This window comes from Lepus europaeus, chromosome 12 (assembly GCF_033115175.1).
Source record: "Lepus europaeus isolate LE1 chromosome 12, mLepTim1.pri, whole genome shotgun sequence".
Classification (NCBI taxonomy): Eukaryota; Metazoa; Chordata; class Mammalia; order Lagomorpha; family Leporidae; genus Lepus; species Lepus europaeus.
The window spans coordinates 11,113,702-11,135,434 of record NC_084838.1 but is presented as its reverse complement, the minus strand read 5'-3'; the positions used below and the strand labels follow the sequence as shown (position 1 = coordinate 11,135,434).

General features: G+C 42.4%; 1 protein-coding gene and 1 pseudogene across 1 annotated transcript; both read left to right on the top strand.

Annotated features, from left to right (window-relative positions):
* Nucleotides 1–1,663: 1,663 nt before the first annotated feature.
* Nucleotides 1,664–2,481, top strand: LOC133770909 (olfactory receptor 1L4-like; annotated as a pseudogene).
* Nucleotides 2,482–18,230: 15,749 nt separating this feature from the next.
* LOC133770908 (olfactory receptor 1361-like) lies at nt 18,231–19,187 on the top strand. The gene has a single exon (XM_062206704.1). It carries the CDS (start codon nt 18,321–18,323, stop codon nt 19,185–19,187), a length of 867 nt encoding a protein of 288 aa, XP_062062688.1. The 5' UTR covers nt 18,231–18,320.
* The last annotated feature ends 2,546 nt before the right edge of the window (nt 19,188–21,733 follow it).

Here is a 21,733-nt window from a genome sequence, read left to right as displayed (position 1 = left end):
GCTCATTTTACAGTAGAGACTCTGAGAAGTTAAATGACATGACTAGGATGGTACGGCTGAAACTCAACCTGAATCTGCCCATAATAAAGTGAATGCTCTGTTGTGGTACTACCAGGTCAGAGCCATAACCACCCAGAAGTCATGACAATGATACTGATGACAGTGCCAAGTTCAACTCTATGTACTCAACTTGACAGCTTCCAAAGCCCAACTTTCCACAGATAGTGACCGTGAAAAGTGACATACAGGGTGACCAGTCCTTCCCGGTCAGAGGAGTTGATGAAAGATGGAATTCCTCACAGTCACGCTGTGAGTTAGGTGTTGTTGGGACACTCTTCAAGAAGATGCAAAAGGGAAGCCAGGAAGAGCAAAGTTTTCATTGTCACAACCCTTAGGCAGGTAGCCAAAGTTTTGTCAGACCCAAAAGGGAATGCTTTATCACCACAACCTAGAGTGTAACATTAGCACAACCTGGGAATGTCTGTTCAATACCCCAGTGCACAAGTCCGAATAACTCATTCTGGAGTTTACATCATAGGTTCTGAAAAAGCCACCACCTGGTTCCGGCTTTCAACAGTCCTGAATGATGCCTCCGGCAGTTCTATGTGATAGGTTGCATCTTCTAAATTAATAAAAGGAAACTCCAAAGAAGTAAATAATTTACCCAAAATACAAAGGGTAGTTGAGGTTTAGAGCTGGGAGTCCTATACCTAACATTTTCAAATGCATCAGGGACTCCAAGTTCCCTCTCGCCAGCTACTATTAACAAGATTAAGAATTACATCAGAATTACTGAAAGCCTACTCTGTGCTAGCAATTTGGATGTATGATTTCATTGATAGCCACAATTATACGAAGTACATACATCTTTCACAGACGGGAAAACTGAAGCTCAGAGAAGAAAAGATAAATTGCAGAGGCTTCCACAGCTACAAAGGACAAAGGAAAAGTTTCCTTCTAGTCTGTACCATGTGAAAACCCAACACTTCTAACGACTGAGGATGCTGACAATGCTGTTCAAGATGATCATGTTGGGACCTTCCATTTGTACCAAGCTTTTTAGTATGTAGTTATTTTACATACACTAGATCATTTGATCAGTCTTTTAGGAATAAAACAGGGTAGTCATTTCCATTATGCTGAATACCTGAGTCCCAGATATGAACCATCTATGTAAATTGTTTTCATTTCTCTCCCCTAACACATAATTTCAGACACATATGGAAATCTACTTAATACTTTTCTAGTAAATGCATATTCCTAACATCTTATTCAAACTTCACAAGTCTATGAAATTGCTAGTATTCCTATCAAAAAGAGGGGAAAGGGAGATGGTAGATTAAAACCTAAGGTTCTGCCAAGCTGATATCCAGTTCAGCCTTATCTAGAAGGTCTACACGACAACTTACGAGATAGCTAAAATGTAAAATTCCCCTCCCAACAAAATCTCCAATTTCCAGAGTTCCCACTTCTACACATCTTACATTCCCACCACCAAGAGACACCAGCGTACCTCAAAGAATGTCACAGAGCTCAAAGAAGATCAAAGTAGATAAAGACCTGGAATAATATAAATTTTTAGAATATATGTGTGTAAATGCAGTATTTCCCATCAATTGTTCTATTGTAAATGGAAATTAGAAACCACACCATCCTCTCTGGCTTCCTGCTCCTGGGCTTCTCCGAGCACCCACAGCAGCGGCCTCTTCTGTTGGGGCTCTTCCTAGTCATGTACCTGGTCACCATGCTGGGAAACCTGCTCATCATCCTGGCCATTGGCTCGCACCCTCACTTCCACACCCCCATGTACTTCTTCCTGGCCAACCTGTCCTTCATCGATACCTGCTTCACCTGCACCATTGTCCCCAAGGTGCTGGTGAACATCCACACTCAGGATCACAGCATCTCCTACACTGGGTGCCTCACTCAGATGTACTTCTTTATGGCACTGACACCATGGTCATGGGTCCCCGTCGCTGCCTGCTGCTGGTAGTTACTTCCTGGCTTTGTTCCAACCTACTGGCTTTCTCACTCACTCTCCTGATGACTCAGTTCTCCTTCTGTGCCTCTCATTCCATCCCACACTTCTTCTGTGATGTACCTCCACTCCTCAAGCTTGCCTGCTCAGACACCCACACTTTTCAGGTCACAATGCTAACTGAAGCAGTTCTCTCAGGCGTGGTCCCTCTCACCTGTGTCCTGATCTCCTACGCTCACATCATGCACACGATCCTCAGGATCCCCTCTGCTGGAGGGAAGCACAAAGTCTTCTCCACCTGCGGCTCCCACCTGACAGTGGTCACTCTCTTCTATGGATCCCTCTTCCTGGTGTATTTCCAGCCCTCATCCTCCTACTCAGCAGGCACTGGAATGGCTGTATCTGTGATATACACAATGGTCACCCCCATGCTGAATCCCTTTATCTACAGCCTAAGGAACAGAGACATGAAAGGGGCTTTGTGGAGACTCCTTACTCTTTGATATGCTTTCCTGGTTGAACTTCTCTACTACAATTTTTGCAAAAAAAAACTCAAATTCAAGGCAGGATGGATGAGCAGCATTACGGCAGGTTTAACGTGGAGCATACCTTACTTGGCAAGACTGAAACAGAAACAAACAAACAAGGACACAGCTGTACTCTAGAGAGAGGGAGTGGCCAGCTGTCCCTACCTGGGACATGACTAATGGACATGCTATCCACGCAATTCAAGTAAGAGTAGAAACCACAAAAGGAATGACATCAGACAGAACTTGGATTCTGAAAGAAAACCCAATCAGCATCTCAGTCTATGATTAAGAGGTCCCACCTAACAAATGCTGGCAAGGTCTGGGAAGGGTCAAGTACTCCAAGTGTCAAGAACCATTTCCAAGTCCAGCCTTGGAAGCAGCCTACTCTTAACCATTAACTTCCACATGAAAAAAGCTGACAATTTGTTTAGCTCACACGGTTTGTTTGTTTGTTTTGCTAGGATATTCTAGAAGGAGTAATTAGACACAGATAGAACATGAGACTGTTCCAAAATCTCCCAACTACAATTAGATCTAGATTCTTGACAGGGAATGGTTATTAGTTAATGAGACAAGTCTCTGATTCTTTAGTTTTTAAAATCTGGTTCATTTTCTTGCCTGTGTTGAAATACATGCTCATTAAATTTATAAAATATCAGCAGGTAGCGAAAAATAACATTTATGTAATTGCTTTTGTCTTTAACTTGAGAAAATATGGCAGATACAATTATATTCTCTATCTTTCACTTAATCTTATAACTTGAGTTGTCCCCATATTATTTCTAACTCTCCATGATCACCTGGGTCTCTAAGACTATCAGAGAAGAAAGGCCCGTGATGTCTGGAATGTTATGCTATTGCTGGATTACTAAGGGATGTCTAAGCTTTCACTGTTACCAAAAAATGATGCAATCAAAGTCTCTAAAAGGAAAGCATTTTTAAATTTATAGTTTGCTACCTTTAATTTCTTTGGAAATAACGTATCTAAGTAGAACACTTCTTTTGATGTTTTAAATGTTTATTAATAGAAAACAGATTTTATGTATTTCATAGATAAAATTCTAAGATAACCATATTTCCTCTCCTTTTTCCCCTCTGCCAAGGGTCTTAACCTCTAAGCTAACTGTCTGCTCTGCTTATGTTTTCATTTCCTTGATTATTTGTGAATGGACCATTTTCCTGTGTCCATTAACCAACTTTTGAGATTGTCCCTTTAATTAACTGTTCACGTCAACTGTCTGTTATCTACTGGGAATTATTTTCTTCAATTGTACAAGTCTTATAACAGTAAAGATTATATCTTTGTTCTTGTTACCTTGGTAATAGTCTCAGTTAATTCTTTATGTCTGTTTTTATGTGAATATGTTTTTTCATTTTACATATTATCAAACTAAGAAGTCTCCCTCTCTTTTTGTCTTGGAATTACACATACAAAATTTTTCTCTATGTGGAATTCATGTAGTCAATATATTTTCATTTTCTTGTGGAACAAATTTTTAAATATCACATTTTACTTTAGGATGAAATCATAATTGAAGTGGTTATTTCTCAGCATACTCCTTCCACTTTCCATGAGTCATTCGTCTCCATCTGATGTCATACGGCTGTTAACAATTACAAGGGATTACTGTCTGAACAGGGACAGAAGAGGGCTCTGGGGTGACGGTCATGTTTTGTCTCATGATCCATGTTCCTTTAGAGAAAATTCATAACACTGTGTGTATGGGCTGAGCCTGTTTCATTTACATCAATAATTATGTCTTCAATAAACTGTTTAATCAGGAAATATTAAAGCACAGAAGATTGAATTAAAAATTCACCATAAAATGCTGACATTGTTCTATCATTATCAGATTTGTCACTATTATAAATGTAAGTTTCATAAGAATGAAACATTTCATGGACCAGAAAAATACAACTGCTCTAAATTTTCAGTTAACATAAAAGTCACAAATATACAAAAAGACAAATTAATAGAATAAGAACTAGACAAATCCATTCTTAGTGGGAAATTTTAACACACTTCTGGTAACTGATAGAACAGATAGGTTTCTTTAATTCAGTAAAGATATGGAACACTTGAAAAACAGAATTACCAATATTAACTCAGTGGATATATATACATTATTGCAGTAAATATTTTCAGGGAACATAACCTTTGCAAAAGTTTTGCAAATTTTCCAAGTCATAAAGCAAACCTAAATAAGTATCAGGGTTGAAACCACACAGCCTGGGGCTGCCACTATGGCACAGCAGGTTATGCCAGACCAGTTCAAGTCCCCGTGCTCCATTTCCAATCCAGCTCCCTGCCGATGTTCCAGGAAAGCAGTGGAAGTTGGCTCCAAGTACCTGGGCCCCTCCTACTCGTGTGATAGACCCAGATAGAGTTCCAGCCTCTTGGCTTTAGCAAGGATCTTCAACGAATTCATGAAAATGTGTATTTGGGGAGGGGAGGAACTATGCATGAATTTCAAAATTTTTTGTTCCAAAATCAACATTTTAATTGCATTTTTTTCTATGAATTCTCAAGTACCTTAATTTTTGGAATCTGAGAATGCAGTTAAGAATAATCTGGAAGTAAAACAAGAAATTATGACCATTAGAAAATATTTTTATTATTCTTAATTTTTTGTTCATTTATTGTAAATTTTGTATTAATAGGAAGAGAACAGATTCCAAGTATTTCATAAGTACAATTCTTTCTTAATATTTTATTTTTAAAGTTTTATTAATTTTTATTTGTTTGAAAGGCAGAGAGGAGACAGAGAGAGGTCTCATCTCTCCTGGTTCACTCCCCAAACACTTGCAATAGCCAAGGCTGGGCCAGGCTAAAGCTAGAAGCCTATAATTCAATATGGGATTCTAACCCAGGCAGTAAAATATAGGATGCAATTGTCCCATGTAACATCCTAACTACTACACCAAATCCTGTACTAACTACTACACCAAATCCTGCCCCTTAAAATTTTGGTTAACATGTAACAACTGTATATATTTAGTGGGTACAGTGTGATATTTCAACACATTCATACAGCATATGCTGATCAAATGCTTGATCATTTAGAGGTTAAGAAATTGTGATACTATCTCTTAAAATTTGGGGGGGGGCATTTCTTTATGGTCTTTCCACCTTACCTATGTAGATAATACACATAATTTGAAGAATACCGTAAAAATATTTTAACTGACTAAAGATAATATAAACGTTATTGACAGAAAATGCATTGTCTTGCATGTAAATGCTAAGAAACAAAAAAGGCTATAGGGGCCAGCACCGTGGCAAAGTAGGTTAATCCTCCGCCTGCAGCAGAGGATCTCATATGGGTGCCAGTTCAGTCCCAGCTGCTCCTCTTCCTATCCAGCTCTCTGCTATGGCCTGGGAAGGCAGTGGCAGATGGCCCAAGTGCTTGGGCCCCTGCACACGTGTGGGAGACCCCAGAAGAAGCTCCTGGCTCCTGGCTTCAGATCGGTGCAGCTCCTGCCATTGTAGCCATTTCGGGGGTAAACCAATGGAAGGAAGACCTTTCTCTCTGTCTCTTCCTCTCACTGTCTGTAACTCTATGTCTCAAATAAATAAAATCTTTAAAAAAAAAAAAAGGCTATAAAACAAGTTAAGCACCCCTTATGAATAAAAACAGCAAAGCTATTCCAAAGGAATAAAACATACTTTTTAACAAAATAGGATAAAACATATAATAAAAAATTAAATATTAGTTTCAGAAAAATAATTTACATACTGCTAGTGAAAGTGATTATGTGGAGAAAATATTTAGAATCAAAAGTAGGAATGAAGTGTGATAACACCTCTGATTATTAAAGATGATAATATGAAAAATGCTATGTAAATTTTAAATAGGCAACTTCCTAGAAAAACATAACTCATCAAAACTAATAGCAGAAAAGCTGAATAGACACATAAACATTAAAAAAATTACATCAGGAACCAAAAGTATTTCCTTAAAGAAAATTCAAGAGCCAGATGACTACAACAGTTAGTTCTGTAAACAATTCAAGAAAGAATTGTTCTAGCTGGCAAAACTCTTACAGAGCATAGTAAAGGAACATTCACCAGCTCCCTTGATGAGGTTGGCATCACCTTGATACCAGAAGCCAATGAAAACATTGCAAAAACAGTACAATAACAGGCAGATCCCATTCATGAATATAAATACATTCATCCAAATTCAAATATTAGCAACACAATTAAAACAAGGCAAAAGAATATGTACTAAATCATGACCAAGTTGAGTTCTCTCAGGAATGCAAAGTTAATGAAGCATTCAAAAATTAAAGTAACCATATTAACAGAAAATGGACCCAAATCATATAATTATCTCAATAGATGCAAGAAAAATTTGATACAATTCAACACCCATGTATAAAAACTGTTGTTAGCAAAAAGAGAATAGAAAAATAACTTAATCTTAAAAAATTACCTTTTTTCAAATGTACTGTATATATAATACACTGTTGCTACTTTTAAATCTTTCTTGTCTAAATTAGAAACAAGACAAAATATTACTCTTACCACAACTATTTCACATTGTACTTGAGATGGTATCCAGTATAGTGGGGAATATAAGTTAAAATATAAGCATTGTAAATGAAGAAACAAAAAAATTATGTATAGTTGATATTTTCATATAATTGCAATTCAAAGATATTTATAAAATGAATCAGAGTTGAAAGTTAGGTGTCTTCATGTTAATAAAAACAAAAACATACACAATAATCAATTCCAGACAGATTTAGGAACTAATTATAAAAAGAAAATTATAAACTCTTTAGAAGACAACTAAAAAATATCTTCCTGAACTCAAAGATTTCTTAAACCAAACACAAAGCACTTCAAAAAAGGAAATTATTGATAAATTCAGTAAATTACAACTTTAAAAAATTAATTAGTAAATAGCACTGAGAAAAAGCAAGCCACAGAGAAAATATCTTTGTAAATATAGTTACTATATTTGTATATTTGTAAATATAGTAACTATATATACTAACTTTGTAAATATAGTCAATAAAGAAATAGCATCTAGGCCATTTCAACAGCTGTACCAAAACAGTACAACTAATCAGAAAATAAAAAATTAACCACTAGAATATAAAATCAAACCAGTAGAAGTCCCAATACACTCACTCACATACACACACACACACACACACAATCAGAATGACTACACTATAAAAGACTAATACCATGTATGTATAGACTTTTAAAAGTTCATGAAAAATAACTTTTTTTAAAGATGTATTTATTTGGGGCCAGCATTGTGGCATAGAGGGTAAAGCTGCCACTGGCACTGGCATTGGCACTGGCACACACCAGCACTGGCATCCCATGTGGGCACCTGTTCAAGTCCCAGCTGCTCCTCTTCTGATGGAAGACGCCCACATTCTTGGGCCCCTGCACACATGTGGGAAACCTGGAAGAAGCTCCTGGCTCTTGGCTTCGGCCTGGTCCAGCCCCTACTGTTGTAGCCATTTGGGGAGTCAATCAATGAATGAAACATATCTGCCACGTTTCTCTCTCTCTCTCTTCCTCTCTCCCCCTTCTCCCCCTCTCCCCTTCTCCCCCTCCCTCTCTAACTGCCTTTCAAATAAATAAACCTTTAAAAACAAAAAAAAGTGTGTACCAGGAAATACATGTAAGAATAATAACTGCATCATTATTCTCAATAACAAAAAAAAAACTATTACTTCAACAATAGACTCATGAGTAATACGCAGTATTATTATTCAGTGGAGCAACTCACAGAAATGAACATAAACAAAGAATGCTTGTATATAGTAATCTAGATCATCTCCCCAACATAGGATATTGAACAAAAAAACAAAGTGGAAAAAAATAAAATGTAATATTAAGACCGTATTTACACAAAGTTCAAAGGAAGACAAGACTAAAATAAGATGTTAGAAAGAAGATGGGATGGGCATTTGGCACAGCGGTGAGAACTCTGCTTGAACCACCTGCATCCTTTAGTTCAGTGCCTGGCATCGAGTCCCAGCTCTGGTCCCAACTCCAGCTTACTGCTCATACACACCCTGGGAGGCAGCAGGTGGTGACTCAAGTTCCTGGGCTCCTGTCACCCACGTGGGAGACCCAGGTGGTGTTCCTGGCTCCTGGCTTCAGCCTGGTACAGCTGGCAGTTAAGGGGTGAAACAGTGGATGGAAGATCTCTGCCTCTCAAATAAAAATAACTATACCTAAGTAAATAGAAAGAGGACAGTGACCATTCAAGAAAAGAAAGAAAATACGTTCTGTTTCTTGCCCTGGGAAGTGATACTTGGGTGATGGGTTTCTAATGTATTTCTAGAATGCTATATTTGTGTCCTGTGCAGTCCTCTGTGTTATGCTTCACTATTGAACTTTAAAGGCACACAATGAAATTACTACTACACATGCACCACTGTATTTCCATCATGCGGAAGAGCCCTCACAAGAGAACATGTTTATTAAGGTTTGCAGTGAACTCATCTGCCAGAAAACCATGTCCTGAACATACTTGAGGCTGGTTACACTCTCTATTGGTGGTTGCTAGTGTGAATATTTATCCATTCTGCTGGAGAAACGCTCTGTGTTTGATTGTAAAGATGTTATTCCAGGCCGGCGCCGCGGCTCACTAGGCTAATCCTCCGCCTTGCGGCGCCGGCACACCGGGTTCTAGTCCCAGTCAGGGCACCGATCCTATCCCGGTTGCTCCTCTTCCAGGCCAGCTCTCTGCTGTGGCCAGGGAGTGCAGTGGAGGATGGCCCAAGTCCTTGGGCCCTGCACCCCATGGGAGACCAGGATAAGCACCTGGCTCCTGCCATCGGATCAGCGTGGTGCGCCGGCTGCAGCGCGCTACCACGGCGGCCATTGGAGGGTGAACCAACGGCAAAAGGAAGACCTTTCTCTCTGTCTCTCTCTCACTGTCCACTCTGCCTGTCAAAAATTAAAAAAAAAAAAAGATGTTATTCCAGAACCGACAGAGAGAATGTTAGATGAAATATGTATCATTCCAAATTTGCAGTTCAGTAGGCAAAAAGAAGTTATAATGAGCAATGGCTGTTCCTTCAGGACAGTGGGAAGCATGAATGTCCTTCAGCTACTTGGATCCATGTGAATGACCTGAGAGAATAATACTGAACAAAATAACCAACTGGGGGCTGGCACTGTGGTGTAGCAGGTAAAGCTGCCACCTGCAGTGCCGGCATCTCATACGGGCACTAGTTCAAGTCCCAGCTGCTCCACTTCTGATCCAGCTCTCTGCTGTGGCCTGGGAAAGCAGTAGAAGATGGCCCACGTCCTTGGGCCCCTGCACCCACATGGAAGACCCAGAAGAAACTCCTGGTTCCTGGCTTCGGATCGGCCCTAGCTCAACACTGTGGCCATTTGGGGAGTGAACCAATAGATGGAAGACTCTCACACATCTCTCACTCGTCTCGCTCTCTCTCACTCTCTCTCTCTGCCTCTGTAACTCTCTGCCTTTAAAATAAATAAATACATCTTTAAAAAAAAAAAAGATAGCCAGCTGGAGAGCACAAACAGGTCTGGTTCCATTCACGTGAAGAACACACATGGCAAACCCAGAGCACCCTGAATGTAATCTGGACATACATACACACATAGCAAAAAGACAAGTAAGAAAATGGTGCATGAAACTCAAGAAAAGGTTCTTCTAGAGGTGGAAGAGTGGAATATGATTGGAAAGAAGCCCACATAGGGGTCAAAGGAATTGTGCCATGTACTATTTTCAACTGAGTAGTGGGAGAATAGGCATTAAATTGTCACTACAGGCCGGCGCCGCAGCTCAGTAGGCTAATCCTCCGCCTGCGGTGCCTGCACACCAGGTTCTAGTCCCAGTCGGGGCGCCGGTTTCTGTCCTGGTTGCTCCTCTTCCAGTCCAGCTCTCTGCTGTGGCCCGGGAGTGCAGTAGAGGATGGCCCAGGTCCTTGGGCCCTGCACTTGCATGGGAGACCAGGAGAAGCACCTGGCTCCTGGCTTCAGGATTGGCGCGGTACGCCGGCCGCAGCGGCCATTGTGGGGTGAACCAACGGAAAAGAAAGACCTTTCTCTCTGTCTCTCTCTCTCTGTCTACTCTGCCTGTCAAAAAAATAAAAATAAATAAATTAAATAAATTGTCACTACAGGGCCAGCGTTGTGGCACAGTTAAGGCACCATCTTAGATGCCAGCATCCCATGTGAACACCAGTTCAAGTTCTGGCTGCTCCACTTCAGATCCAGCTCCCTGCCGATGGGTCTAGAAAAAGCAGCAGAAAATACCCTGAGTGTTTAGGTCCCTGAAACCCACGTGGGAGACCCAGATGGCACTCTTGGCTGCTGGCTCTGGCCTGTCCCAGCCCTGGCTGTTACAGCTACTCGGGCAGTGAACCAGCAAATAAATGAATAAATCTCTTTTAAAAATTATCATTTAAGCAGCACATGCTTCATACGTTTTTGTAAGTTATTTTCACAACAAAAATGAGTAAATAAATTCAAAGACAGTACCTGCACCTAATACATAAAGAATCTACATTGCAGGCAGCACTGTGGCATAGAAGGTTAACCCTCTGCCTGCAGTGCCATCATCCCCTAAGGGCACCGGTTCAAGTTCCAGCTGTTCTACTTCTGATCCAGCTCCCTACTAATGCACCTGGGAAAGCAGCAGAAGATTGCCCCAGTGTTTGGTCCCCTGTACTCATGAGGGAGACCCAGATGAAGCTCCTGACTCCTAGCTTTGGCCTGGTCCAGCCCTGGCCATTGCACCCATTTGGGGAGTGAACAAGAGGATGGAAATTATATTTCTCTTTCTCTCTCTCTCTCTCCTTCTATCTCTGCCTTTCAAATAAATAAATCTTAAAACAAAAAAAGGCTGTACATTAGTCTTATCTCTACTACTTGGGGTCACAGAGAGCAGGAATGTTCCTATTCTATACGACACTTGAAGGTAATAATGGTAAGCTCTGATGTATTTTATTCTTTACTTTTTACCTATTTTTTAAAAATTTTATTTAAGATAAACAAATGTCATGCATGTCCTATATGCAGATTCAGGAACACAGTGATACTTCCCACCCTGCCCCCTCCCATGCATGCTCCCACCCTTCTTCCTCCTCCCTCTCCTATTCCCAACTAAGATCTGTTTTCGGTTTACTTAATACTCCTAAGATTAACCCTACACTAAGAGTTCAAAAAATACTATGAAGAAAAAAAAATTGTTCCTCAACAGTCAAGACAAGGGCTGTTAAAAATCATCAAATCTCAATGTGTCAAAGTCACTACTATAGATTACCTTTTAGGTACTCTATTAGTTACCATAGACCAGGGAAAACATAGTATTTTTCTTTTGGGGACTGATTTTTCCCTATTTCCTGGAGCACACTATAGTTTATCCCCAGGGACTGCGCTCTCACTAGAAAGTGTAGGTTCTATGATATGAATGGGCCTTGTTCAGGGCTGGAGCTGACGAGGATGAACTCAACCCACTGCTCAGCCAAGGGAAAAACAAAGAGCAGTGGCCCCATGGATCCGAGCCTGGGCCACGCCAAATGGAGGCATCAGTGGCACTTCTGGGCTCAGAGGACCACAGTCCAGTCACCTCATCTTGCATCTAACTAGGAGGTCTAGAATTGGGTCCCAGGAGATAATGCACACAAAATGTGAGCAGCTCCTCTTGGATCCTGTGCTGAGATTTAAGACCGCAGTCCATGCTGTTCCTATAGCCAGGGAAGGGCGCTCTGACTCCAGCCAGGTTTTCCTGCAGAGAAAACGGGGCAGCAAACTCAAATCCTGGGTGACAGTGGCAGCGTCTGAGGCTGCCCAGTATTTCCAGGTAAGAATGGAGGCATGAGGACGGGCAGAGGAACCAGAACGTGCCTAAAGCTCACACACATGTGCGTGCACACATATACATACAGTTCCTTTCTCTTCTGTTTCTGTCCTTTGCTGTCTGCCTCTCTGCCAATCATCACCTGACTCTCTGGTCACCATCAGGTGGGCTTAGCTCTGGTGTTTACCAGGTCCCTGATGGTCCAGCCTGAAGTCAGTGCAGGGTCTGGGTCTCAGACCATCCTTCCCTAGGCCCTCTTGCTGACCAGTACATATCCCCTGAGCAGTAACAAAGCCTAATTCACTCTTAGCCCACTGGGACAAGAGTAGTTGCCTGAATCTCTCTCAATCACCATGCCAGTACAAAACCACTAATTCACTCTTCTACATCCATTTAAAGTTTGTCAACCTCTTTCACAACTTTTCTCTTAAAATTCAAGCTGGCAAGTAACTACTTAGTGTATTTTTATTTACGCCCATCCTATAATCAATAATATTTGCCTTCTGATGACTAAGTTATCTGACCAAGTTTACACTTTGTTTCCAAATGCCCAACATTCTTTGCCATTAACAGTTCTCAGTAAAATGACAGCCACTCAGAGGTGGTGGTGGTGGTAATATTGACACCCCCAATGTGCACACAGTAGCAAGGAAGCAACAGGGATAAAACACTCATTTTTTACCTGAAACAACAGTAACAATAATAGATAATATTTACTGAGCATTTATCAGATGTAAGTCTTATTCCAAATATTTTGCAATTATTACAGAATTTAATTGCTCTACATGGCAATCACTATTTTTCCAGTGAAACAGATAATTTAGTCAAGAGAGAGTATATGACCTTCTCAAAATCATACAGAAAGTACAGAGTGGGAAAATGGGAAAATTCTGTCAAACTCCAAAGGGGAGTTTGTTATTATTACGTTGTTATTGTTATTAATGTTACACATTGGTATGACGATATTGTTAATCATTGCCCTAAATATGGCATCAGCACGGCTGCCATTGAATGTTCATCGTATCTGTATCTCCCCTCCACCAAGCAGAAATGTTGGACTTCCTCATTTGATTGCTCATCATGGTTCATGAAGAAACTTCATCTGACTCTAACATACGGTTTATTCAACACATCTACCAGGTGCAGTTATTATCTACATCTTACAGTTAAGAAAGTCAAGGCTCAAAGAAGGTAAATATTTCCCAAAATTTAAAAAGCATAGAAGGAAGAGAACATCCAATGCCTTCCACAATATTGCAGCCCAGGGTCTCATTTCATTGACTACCATTAATGACAGTGACAATAACTGTCCCTAATGAAGGCCTGCTTTCCAGACACATTATCTCAATAGCAACTTCAATGACTCTACGGGGAACTTACACATGGTACAAACTGAGAAACATGGATTCAGACCAGAAAAGGATTGATGAAGCTTAGACCACAAATAAAGAGGAGAGAAAAGATCCCCATCCAGTCTCCAGGATGTCAAAACCCAGATCTGAAGATGAAAGCTGGGGGAAGGTGGAAATGAAGTGATGTGCTCTTATTTATAAACTGCCTTTCAGTTTGCAGCCTTCTCATATCCACAGTAATTCACTGCAACAGTCCTCACAGGCAAAGGGGCCCGAGCACTCCCAGCACACTCAGAGACCTTTAAAAGCAAGAAAAAATATTTAAGCACATATAATTAACAAAGGAATTGTATCCAGAATATTTTCAAAGTTAACCAATGAGGGGAAGGCAGTGTGCGTAGAGGGCACCTGTGGTGCCGACATCCAGTGGGGTGCTGGGTCAAGCCCTCCCTGGCTACTCCACTTCTGATCCAGCTCTCTGCTATGGCCTGGGAAAGCAGTGGAAGATGGCCCAAGTGCTTGGGCCCCTGCACCCATGTGGGAGACCCAGAAGAAGCCCCTGGCTTTGGATTGGCCCAGCTGTGGCCATTGCAGCAATTTGGGGAGTGAACCAGCAGATGGAAGCCCTTGATCTCTGCCTCTCCCTCTGTCTGCAGCTCTACCTATCAAATAAATAAATAAAAAATTTTTAAAAACTTTAAAATAATCAAAGTTAAATGAGGGAAAAAAGAACAGATAAACATGAAAAAAATACAGCAAAAAATTTAAGTAGGCATTTTCAAAAATATAAAATTAAAAATGACTTAAAACTTATGAAAGTTGTTAAGTCTCATTAGTAATCAATCACTGAAATGCAAATTCAAGCTATTAGGATATTTAAGAGCACACAACAACAAAACTATGGATATGAAACAGCCTTACAGCACTAAGCCTGAGAGGATACTAGATACTCGGGACATTCAGAGATTACTGATGGAATTAAATGTGGCATAACCTAAATGGAAGTCAGCTTGATGGGATATACTAAAATTGAAGACACAGATATCAGATAGCCCAGAAATTCCACTCACAAGTATACACTCGAAAGAATGCACATGTACCAACACACACACTCACACACACCCAAACATCTGACAATAGATGTGTACATAAAATATAGAGTAGGTGTTGTGGCACAGTGGCTAAAGACACTGCTTGGGACACCCATATCCCATATGCAAGCACCTGGGATCAAGCCCCACCTCCGCTTCTGATCCAACTTCCTGCCAGTGCACAACCTGGCAGGCAATAGATGATGACTCAGGCACTTGAGGTTCTCACCACTCATGCAGGAGACCTGGACGAAGTTCCTGGCTTCATCCTGGCCCAGCCCCAGCTGATGTGGGCATTTGAGAAGTGAACCAGAGGATGGAAGATATTTATGTATGTATGAATCTATCTCTATCATTGTCAGCCTTTTTTAGATGTGGTATTTTGTAAATACAAATAAATATTACTTAGTCTTTAAAAAGAAATCTTGGGGATCACCACCTGCAGTGCCAGCATATCATATGGGTGCTGCTTCAAATCTTGGCTGCTCCTCTTCTGACATCTCTCTCTCTCTCTCTCTTTATGATTCTTCAGACAACACAAATAGAGATGCTCTATAGCCTCATAGATAAATAAAGATACCCATAGGTTTCCAGAGTGACCTGTTGTTTCTGTAGATGCTGAACTCTTATCATGTTTCTGCATCATGGGGCCATGAAGCAAAAATAATTCTTCTGCTACATGACTTTTGAAGGTCATGACTGTGAAGGCCTATCAGTTTATTATTTTATCTTGTATCACAAACATATTGTATTTCATGCACAAGGATTGCTAACTAGAAACTGTGAGCACCACGAGCTCAGTGTTCGCAATGAAAATGAAGAAGCCAGCCTGCATCTCAACACTGGGAGAAGCCTGGTGCTGGCCACGTGAATCCCAGCAAGGATCGCCCTCCCTGGCATCAGTGATGCTTCACACCAGCGGCGCTCTGGGGGTCACAGTCCAGAGGGCACCAATGCAAGGCTGAATAATTGCCCCATCTTTAACTAGGAGGTCTGGGATTGGCTCCCAGGAGACCCCATGAATGAAATCTTGGCAGCTGCTCGTGGCTACTCCTCTACTTCAGGGCAAGCACCTCAAGCCCTGCATCTTCAGCGACAGAAGGGAAGGACTCTGGGGTCCTAACCACGTCTTCCTGGAGAGACAAAAATGCAGAGGGCACGTCTTCAGTGATGGCGTCACCAACAGAAGTTACCCAGCACCTCCAGGTAAGAACCGGGGCACGAGAATGGAAAGAGGGCACAGTCCAGCTGAGGTCTGTGTGAGCACACACACACACCCCACAGAGCATCTCCCTTCCTACCTCCCCTCCCTATGCCCTTCTCCCTCTCTGCCGATCATTTTCTGGCCCTTCTGATCAACACGAGGGGTTTCTACACTCAGTGTCCATCAGGAACCGGATGGCCCAAGCAATGCTCATTGGGCAGAATGGACTTCAGACCCCTCATCCTAAGACCAATGGGGTCAGGACACCGGACTTGTGCAATAACAAAACCTGTGGCAATGAGAGCCTTGCGGCCCAAAGAGCGCCATGTCAGTAAGGACGTATCATTGTCATCATCCTCCTCACCTCCAATCACAGAATCAGTGATAACATCACATCCACTGAGCCATCACCCCCAGAATCACTATCACACTGTTAGTACCATACATTTACCAAATGTACTCACATCATATCTTTCCAAAAAAAATTTTAAACACTGAGGAACTGCATAAAAGCTACTTCCTCCACCCCATTATACATTTAATGATATTGGACTTTGCATGATTAAACTATTGACTCAGGCTGTACATAGTTTCCAAAATTGCTACTGACGGATCTGAGTTCAGTCATAGCCACCTCCAAACAAGGAAAGGGATAACAAGTTTTTGTCTCCCACCTCACCATTCACAACATCCTCCGTTGTCAGGTGACAACAAGGGTCAAAGATCTGGGACTAAGCACCTTCATCTCATTAACCACCAGCACAACAGCTAGTATTTATTGAGCGTTGACTACGTGCCAGCCTTTGTCTAAGTATTTTATTATCATTATGTAATTTCATCTTCGGAACCACTGTATGCATTGTGCTCAATAATTACTCACTTAAACACATGTGGAAACTGAGTGCCAGTAAGGTAAGGCGACTTTCTCAAAGTCACACATAGAGTAAAGAGAAGCAATTCCTGCTGCCTCCCAGAAGATACAGACTTATCTTAGTCAACACAACAAACAAGGGCTGACATAGCACATCCCGTCCCTGACTGCCCACTGCAATTGCTCCTCCTTGCCACCAAGCAGGAATTCTTGAATTCCCCACTGTGTGCATTATGACTCAAAGTAGTTCAGCTGATTCCAGCACTTGTCCTTTTGGCACGTGGCTCACATCAGGTTATTCTCTGCATCTATTTTTAAAAATAAAAGCATTGTTCAAAAGGAGAGAATATTTCCGAGAGTGAGAAGCAGAGCTGCAGAGCCTGTTAAACATGGGGTGCTGGGCTCCCATTCCATCAGCTGCTGCTTTGCTAAGAGTGATAATCACCAGCCTTGTGGAAGGCTCCTCTTCCAGATGTGCTACTTCAGTGCTAACAGCAGCAACTCTGGAAAGCAATGCATGCCATGCAGACCAGAATCCTCAGCTGCAGGGAGGAGAGAGGAACTAACTAAGGCCCAGCAAAACATGAGCCACAAAGAAGTGTCACAGCCAGCCTCCAGACTCGAAGGATGTGATGGTAAACCAATGGTATTGTTGATGTGATTTAGGACAAAAATGAAAACAATGTGCTCTCTGCTGACAAAGACTTTCCCATTTACAAAGTTCTCAGGTTCACGTTCAGCATCGGAAAGATCTTCTAAGTCAAACAGGAAGCAAGCTCTCGGTACATGCACAGACTCTCGGTCTCAGCTGGCTCCTTGGAAGAAATTAGTCCTTCTTCCATTTCCCTCAGCAAAGATACACACACACACACACACACACAGAGAGAGAGAGAGAGAGAGAGAGAGAGAGACAGAGACAGAGAGAGAGAGAGAGAGAAAGAAGGAGAGAAAGAGAGAGAGAGAGAGAGAGAGAGAGAGCGAGCAAGCACTTCTTATATTACCTATTACATCCTAATAAAGGAAAGACACAAAAATAAGCTCTATAATGCAAAAAAAGATCAAGGAGGTTTCTGTAAAGTCGTAAAAGAATTAAAAGGTGGAGGGGTTCATACAGCTGAAAGCCACTTCAGCCTCACGCAGGCACACGTGGGACAACTCGCCGTGTGACAGGATCTGGAAACCAAGCCTCACCCCATCACAGGGGCTGATTATCACGGCCCACAGCCCTCGGGGCTTCCATGCGTGCACACCTGCCATTAGTGCGCCTGCTCCATCTCAACCACCCCTCAAGCAGCACAGGAAGGTTTACCAAAGTCTTGGACTCTGGGACATTTAGAGTTTAACATCACTGATTAAGATTCTCCTCTAATTTCTTCACCTTAGAAAGAAACTAGAAACCACACCATCCTCTCTGGCTTCCTGCTCCTGGGCTTCTCCGAGCACCCACAGCAGTGGCCTCTTCTGTTGGGGCTCTTCCTAGTCATGTACCTGGTCACCATGCTGGGAAACCTGCTCATCATCCTGGCCATTGGCTCGCACCCTCACCTCCACACCCCCATGTACTTCTTCCTGGCCAACCTGTCCTTCGTCGATACCTGCTTCACCTGCACCATTGTCCCCAAGGTGCTGGTGAACATCCACACTCAGGATCACAGCATCTCCTACACTGGGTGCCTCACTCAGATGTACTTCTTCATGGTGTTGGCCCTGCTGGATGACTTCCTGCTGGCCGTGATGGCTTATGACCGCTACGTGGCCATCTGCCTTCCTCTCCACTACACCACGGTCATGGGTCCCCGTCGCTGCCTGCTGCTGGTGGCCGCATCCTGGCTCTGCTCCAACGTGCTGGCCTCTTCACTCACACTCCTGATGGCTCAGATCTCCTTCTGTGCCTCTCATTCCATCCCACACTTCTTCTGTGACGTCCTCCCCCTCCTCAAGCTTGCCTGTTCGGACACCCAGACCTTTCACATCATAATGTTCTCTGAAGCTGCCCTCTCAGGCGTGGTCCCTCTCACCTGTGTCCTGCTCTCGTATGCCCACATCGTGCACACGATCCTCAGGATCCCCTCTGCTGGAGGGAAGCACAAAGTCTTCTCCACCTGCGGCTCCCACCTGACAGTGGTCACTCTCTTCTACGGAACCGTCTTCCTGGTGTATTTCCAGCCCTCATCCTCCTACTCAGCAGGCACTGGAATGGTGGCATCCGTGGTGTACACAGTGGTCACCCCCATGCTGAATCCCTTTATCTACAGTCTGAGGAACAAGGATATGAAGCAGGCTTTGGGGAGATTCCTTGGTTTGAGAAAAATGGTCTTCTCAGTAGGGACACATCCCCGGGCTCTGTGAATGCCCTTCTAAATGGATTTCTCCATTACAATTTTAGAAGAGCTCAGATTCAAGGCTGAATGGATGCTCAGTATTATAAGCAGGTTTAACCAAGTCAAGTGTGTCTGACTTGGCAGGACTGCAGTAGGATCAACTGGCCAAGGACTGCATTGCAGCCTGGAGGGAGGGAGTGGTGAGCAGTGCCTACAGGTTCTAACAGCAAAATGCACTCAACTCCTTTACACAAGTGGATGAAACTTTATTCGAGGCTACTGCCATGGAGGGCAAAGAGCAGAACTCAGTCTGAACTTGAGTCCACTGAAACCAAAGACGAGGATTTTCAAGTGCTGGGGAGAGAAGAACATCTGTCTTGCTAATTGATTTAACAAAAAAAGAAAAATTACACATCTCACGCTTTAAGATGAAAGGTTGCTTTGCTACGTGGACCAAAGCAAAGTCTGTTTGAGTTGGACTACTGCCCACCTCCACTCCAGAGCCTGGGAGCCAGGTATACCACCGCTAAGGAGTCCATGTCAAATGGATGCTTCTCAAATCCCTGAGGAAGACACTGCTGGGTTGCAAAGTGAGCAAGAAAACATTTTTGAAAGAGGTAGAGAAAGACTGCATAAGCACAAGTTTGCCACAGTAAATTCTGTAAGCAAAGGGAGCTAGGGGCAGGGAGTCAGGAGGAAGCCTGTGTAAAGTCCAGAGAAGCACCAAGCCCATCTCGGTCAGAGGTGACTCGGTAAGTAGGTACAGATGTAGAGATGACCAAGCACATTCCAACCAAACAGTGGGATCCACCTAAGGAATGGCATCAGACAGGACTTGGGTCCTGGTAGGAAGCCTGGTCAGGAGCTCAGTCTAGGACTCAGGGGTCCCACCCAACCAAGAAATGCTCATAAGATACAGAAAGGTCAAGTGCTCTGAGCTCCAGGGATCATGTCCAATCCCAGCTTGGGAAGCAACTCACTTGTAGGGATTAACCTCTCCAGAGAGAAAGCTGAACCAAGAAGACTGGCTATTTTCTGGGACTTAGGAGGCATTAACAATTTGGGAAGAAATAAGACACAAATAAATGAAGGAATGGCCCCAAATCACCCAAGTGGGTTTAGCTCTAAAGACTCTGACAGTAACTGTTAGTTTTTAGACGAGTCTTTGAATCTTTGGATTTTTAAATTTTTTTATTTTATAAGGTTAAAAAATTTCATGTATTTCATATATTCAGATTTAAGAGTGTAATGATACTCCCCCCATTCTCCCTCCTGAATCTTTGATTTTTTAATCATTTCTCTCACATGCCTCCTTGCAAAATAATGTTATGGTAAGAATATAAAATGTAAAAAACTAGGAAAAACAATGTAATCACTCATCATGCCTTCACTTAAAGAGTATCACTGTAAATATTTTAAATCATTACTGCTCTGTATTTTTCAAATTGTTTTAGCTTTTCCTTGGATGAGAAATCCCATACCCATAACCCTACACGTATTTCTTCACTTAGCCTATGACCAAGTTGTCTCCATCTGACTTGCTGTATTTGCTGTTGTTTTGTTTCATTTTGTTTTTGTCTCCCAATATTGAGGGAACACAGTGTGCAGTATGACTGCTCCTTTCTTGAAAAAAAGGTGTAGGAGATTCAGTTTAGTTTGCAAGGTGGATGAAGCATCAGAAATTGAGAAGTGGTATGAGAAGGGGCAAGGAGAATGCTGGAAGAGTGGGACTGGATGCAGGCTCCCTCCCCTCATTATGGTCTTCTGAGTCGCAGGAGTGAGCACAGGTAGGCAGGGCTCCCTGGGAATGAAGGTGCCACTCTCTGGAGTGGTTGGAACAGAGCTCAGGTAGCAGTAAGTGCCTACATGAGAATCAAACAATAGCAGTAGGGTTCCTCATTGAGTTACATGGCTGTTTTGTGTGTATTTAAATATTGTCTGCTTTGTTTTGCTGATATTCCCAGTTCATCTTCATCCTTTGTGACTTTTTATCTAAGGAAGTTTTCTAGGTACATATCATTGTGCCAAAAGGCTCCCTGTCTGTGGCCTTCTCTGCTCATTGGTACAATGAGCAAATTCTTAGTCAGAATTTCTAGGAATACTGAACTCCCCTCCTCCCCCATTTTCTCATCGTATTTCTTAGTGAGAAAATGTTATTTTATGGGGGAAAATATCAAACAGTTTACAACGAGTTCTCTTCTGAGTACCAATGCTGTGGCACAGCAGGTTAAGCCACCACCTACGATGCAGGAATCCCTCACCAGAGTGGCAGTTCGAGTCCCAGCTGCTCTGCTTTGCAACTCAGCTTCCTGACTATGGGCCCAGGAAGGCAGCAGATGATGGCTCAAGTACTTGGGGTCCTGCCGCCTGTGTAGGAGACCCATAGATGGACTTCCTAGCTCTGGCTTCAGCCTGGCCCAGCCTTGGCCACTGCAGGAGGAGAAGCCTCAGATGGCAGATCTCTCCCTCTTTTTCTGTCACTCTGCTTTTCAAATAAATAAATTTTATAAAACTTAAAAATATAATTATGATGTTTTTCACCTTCGGGCATCTATCTTTATGAAATGAAATGAG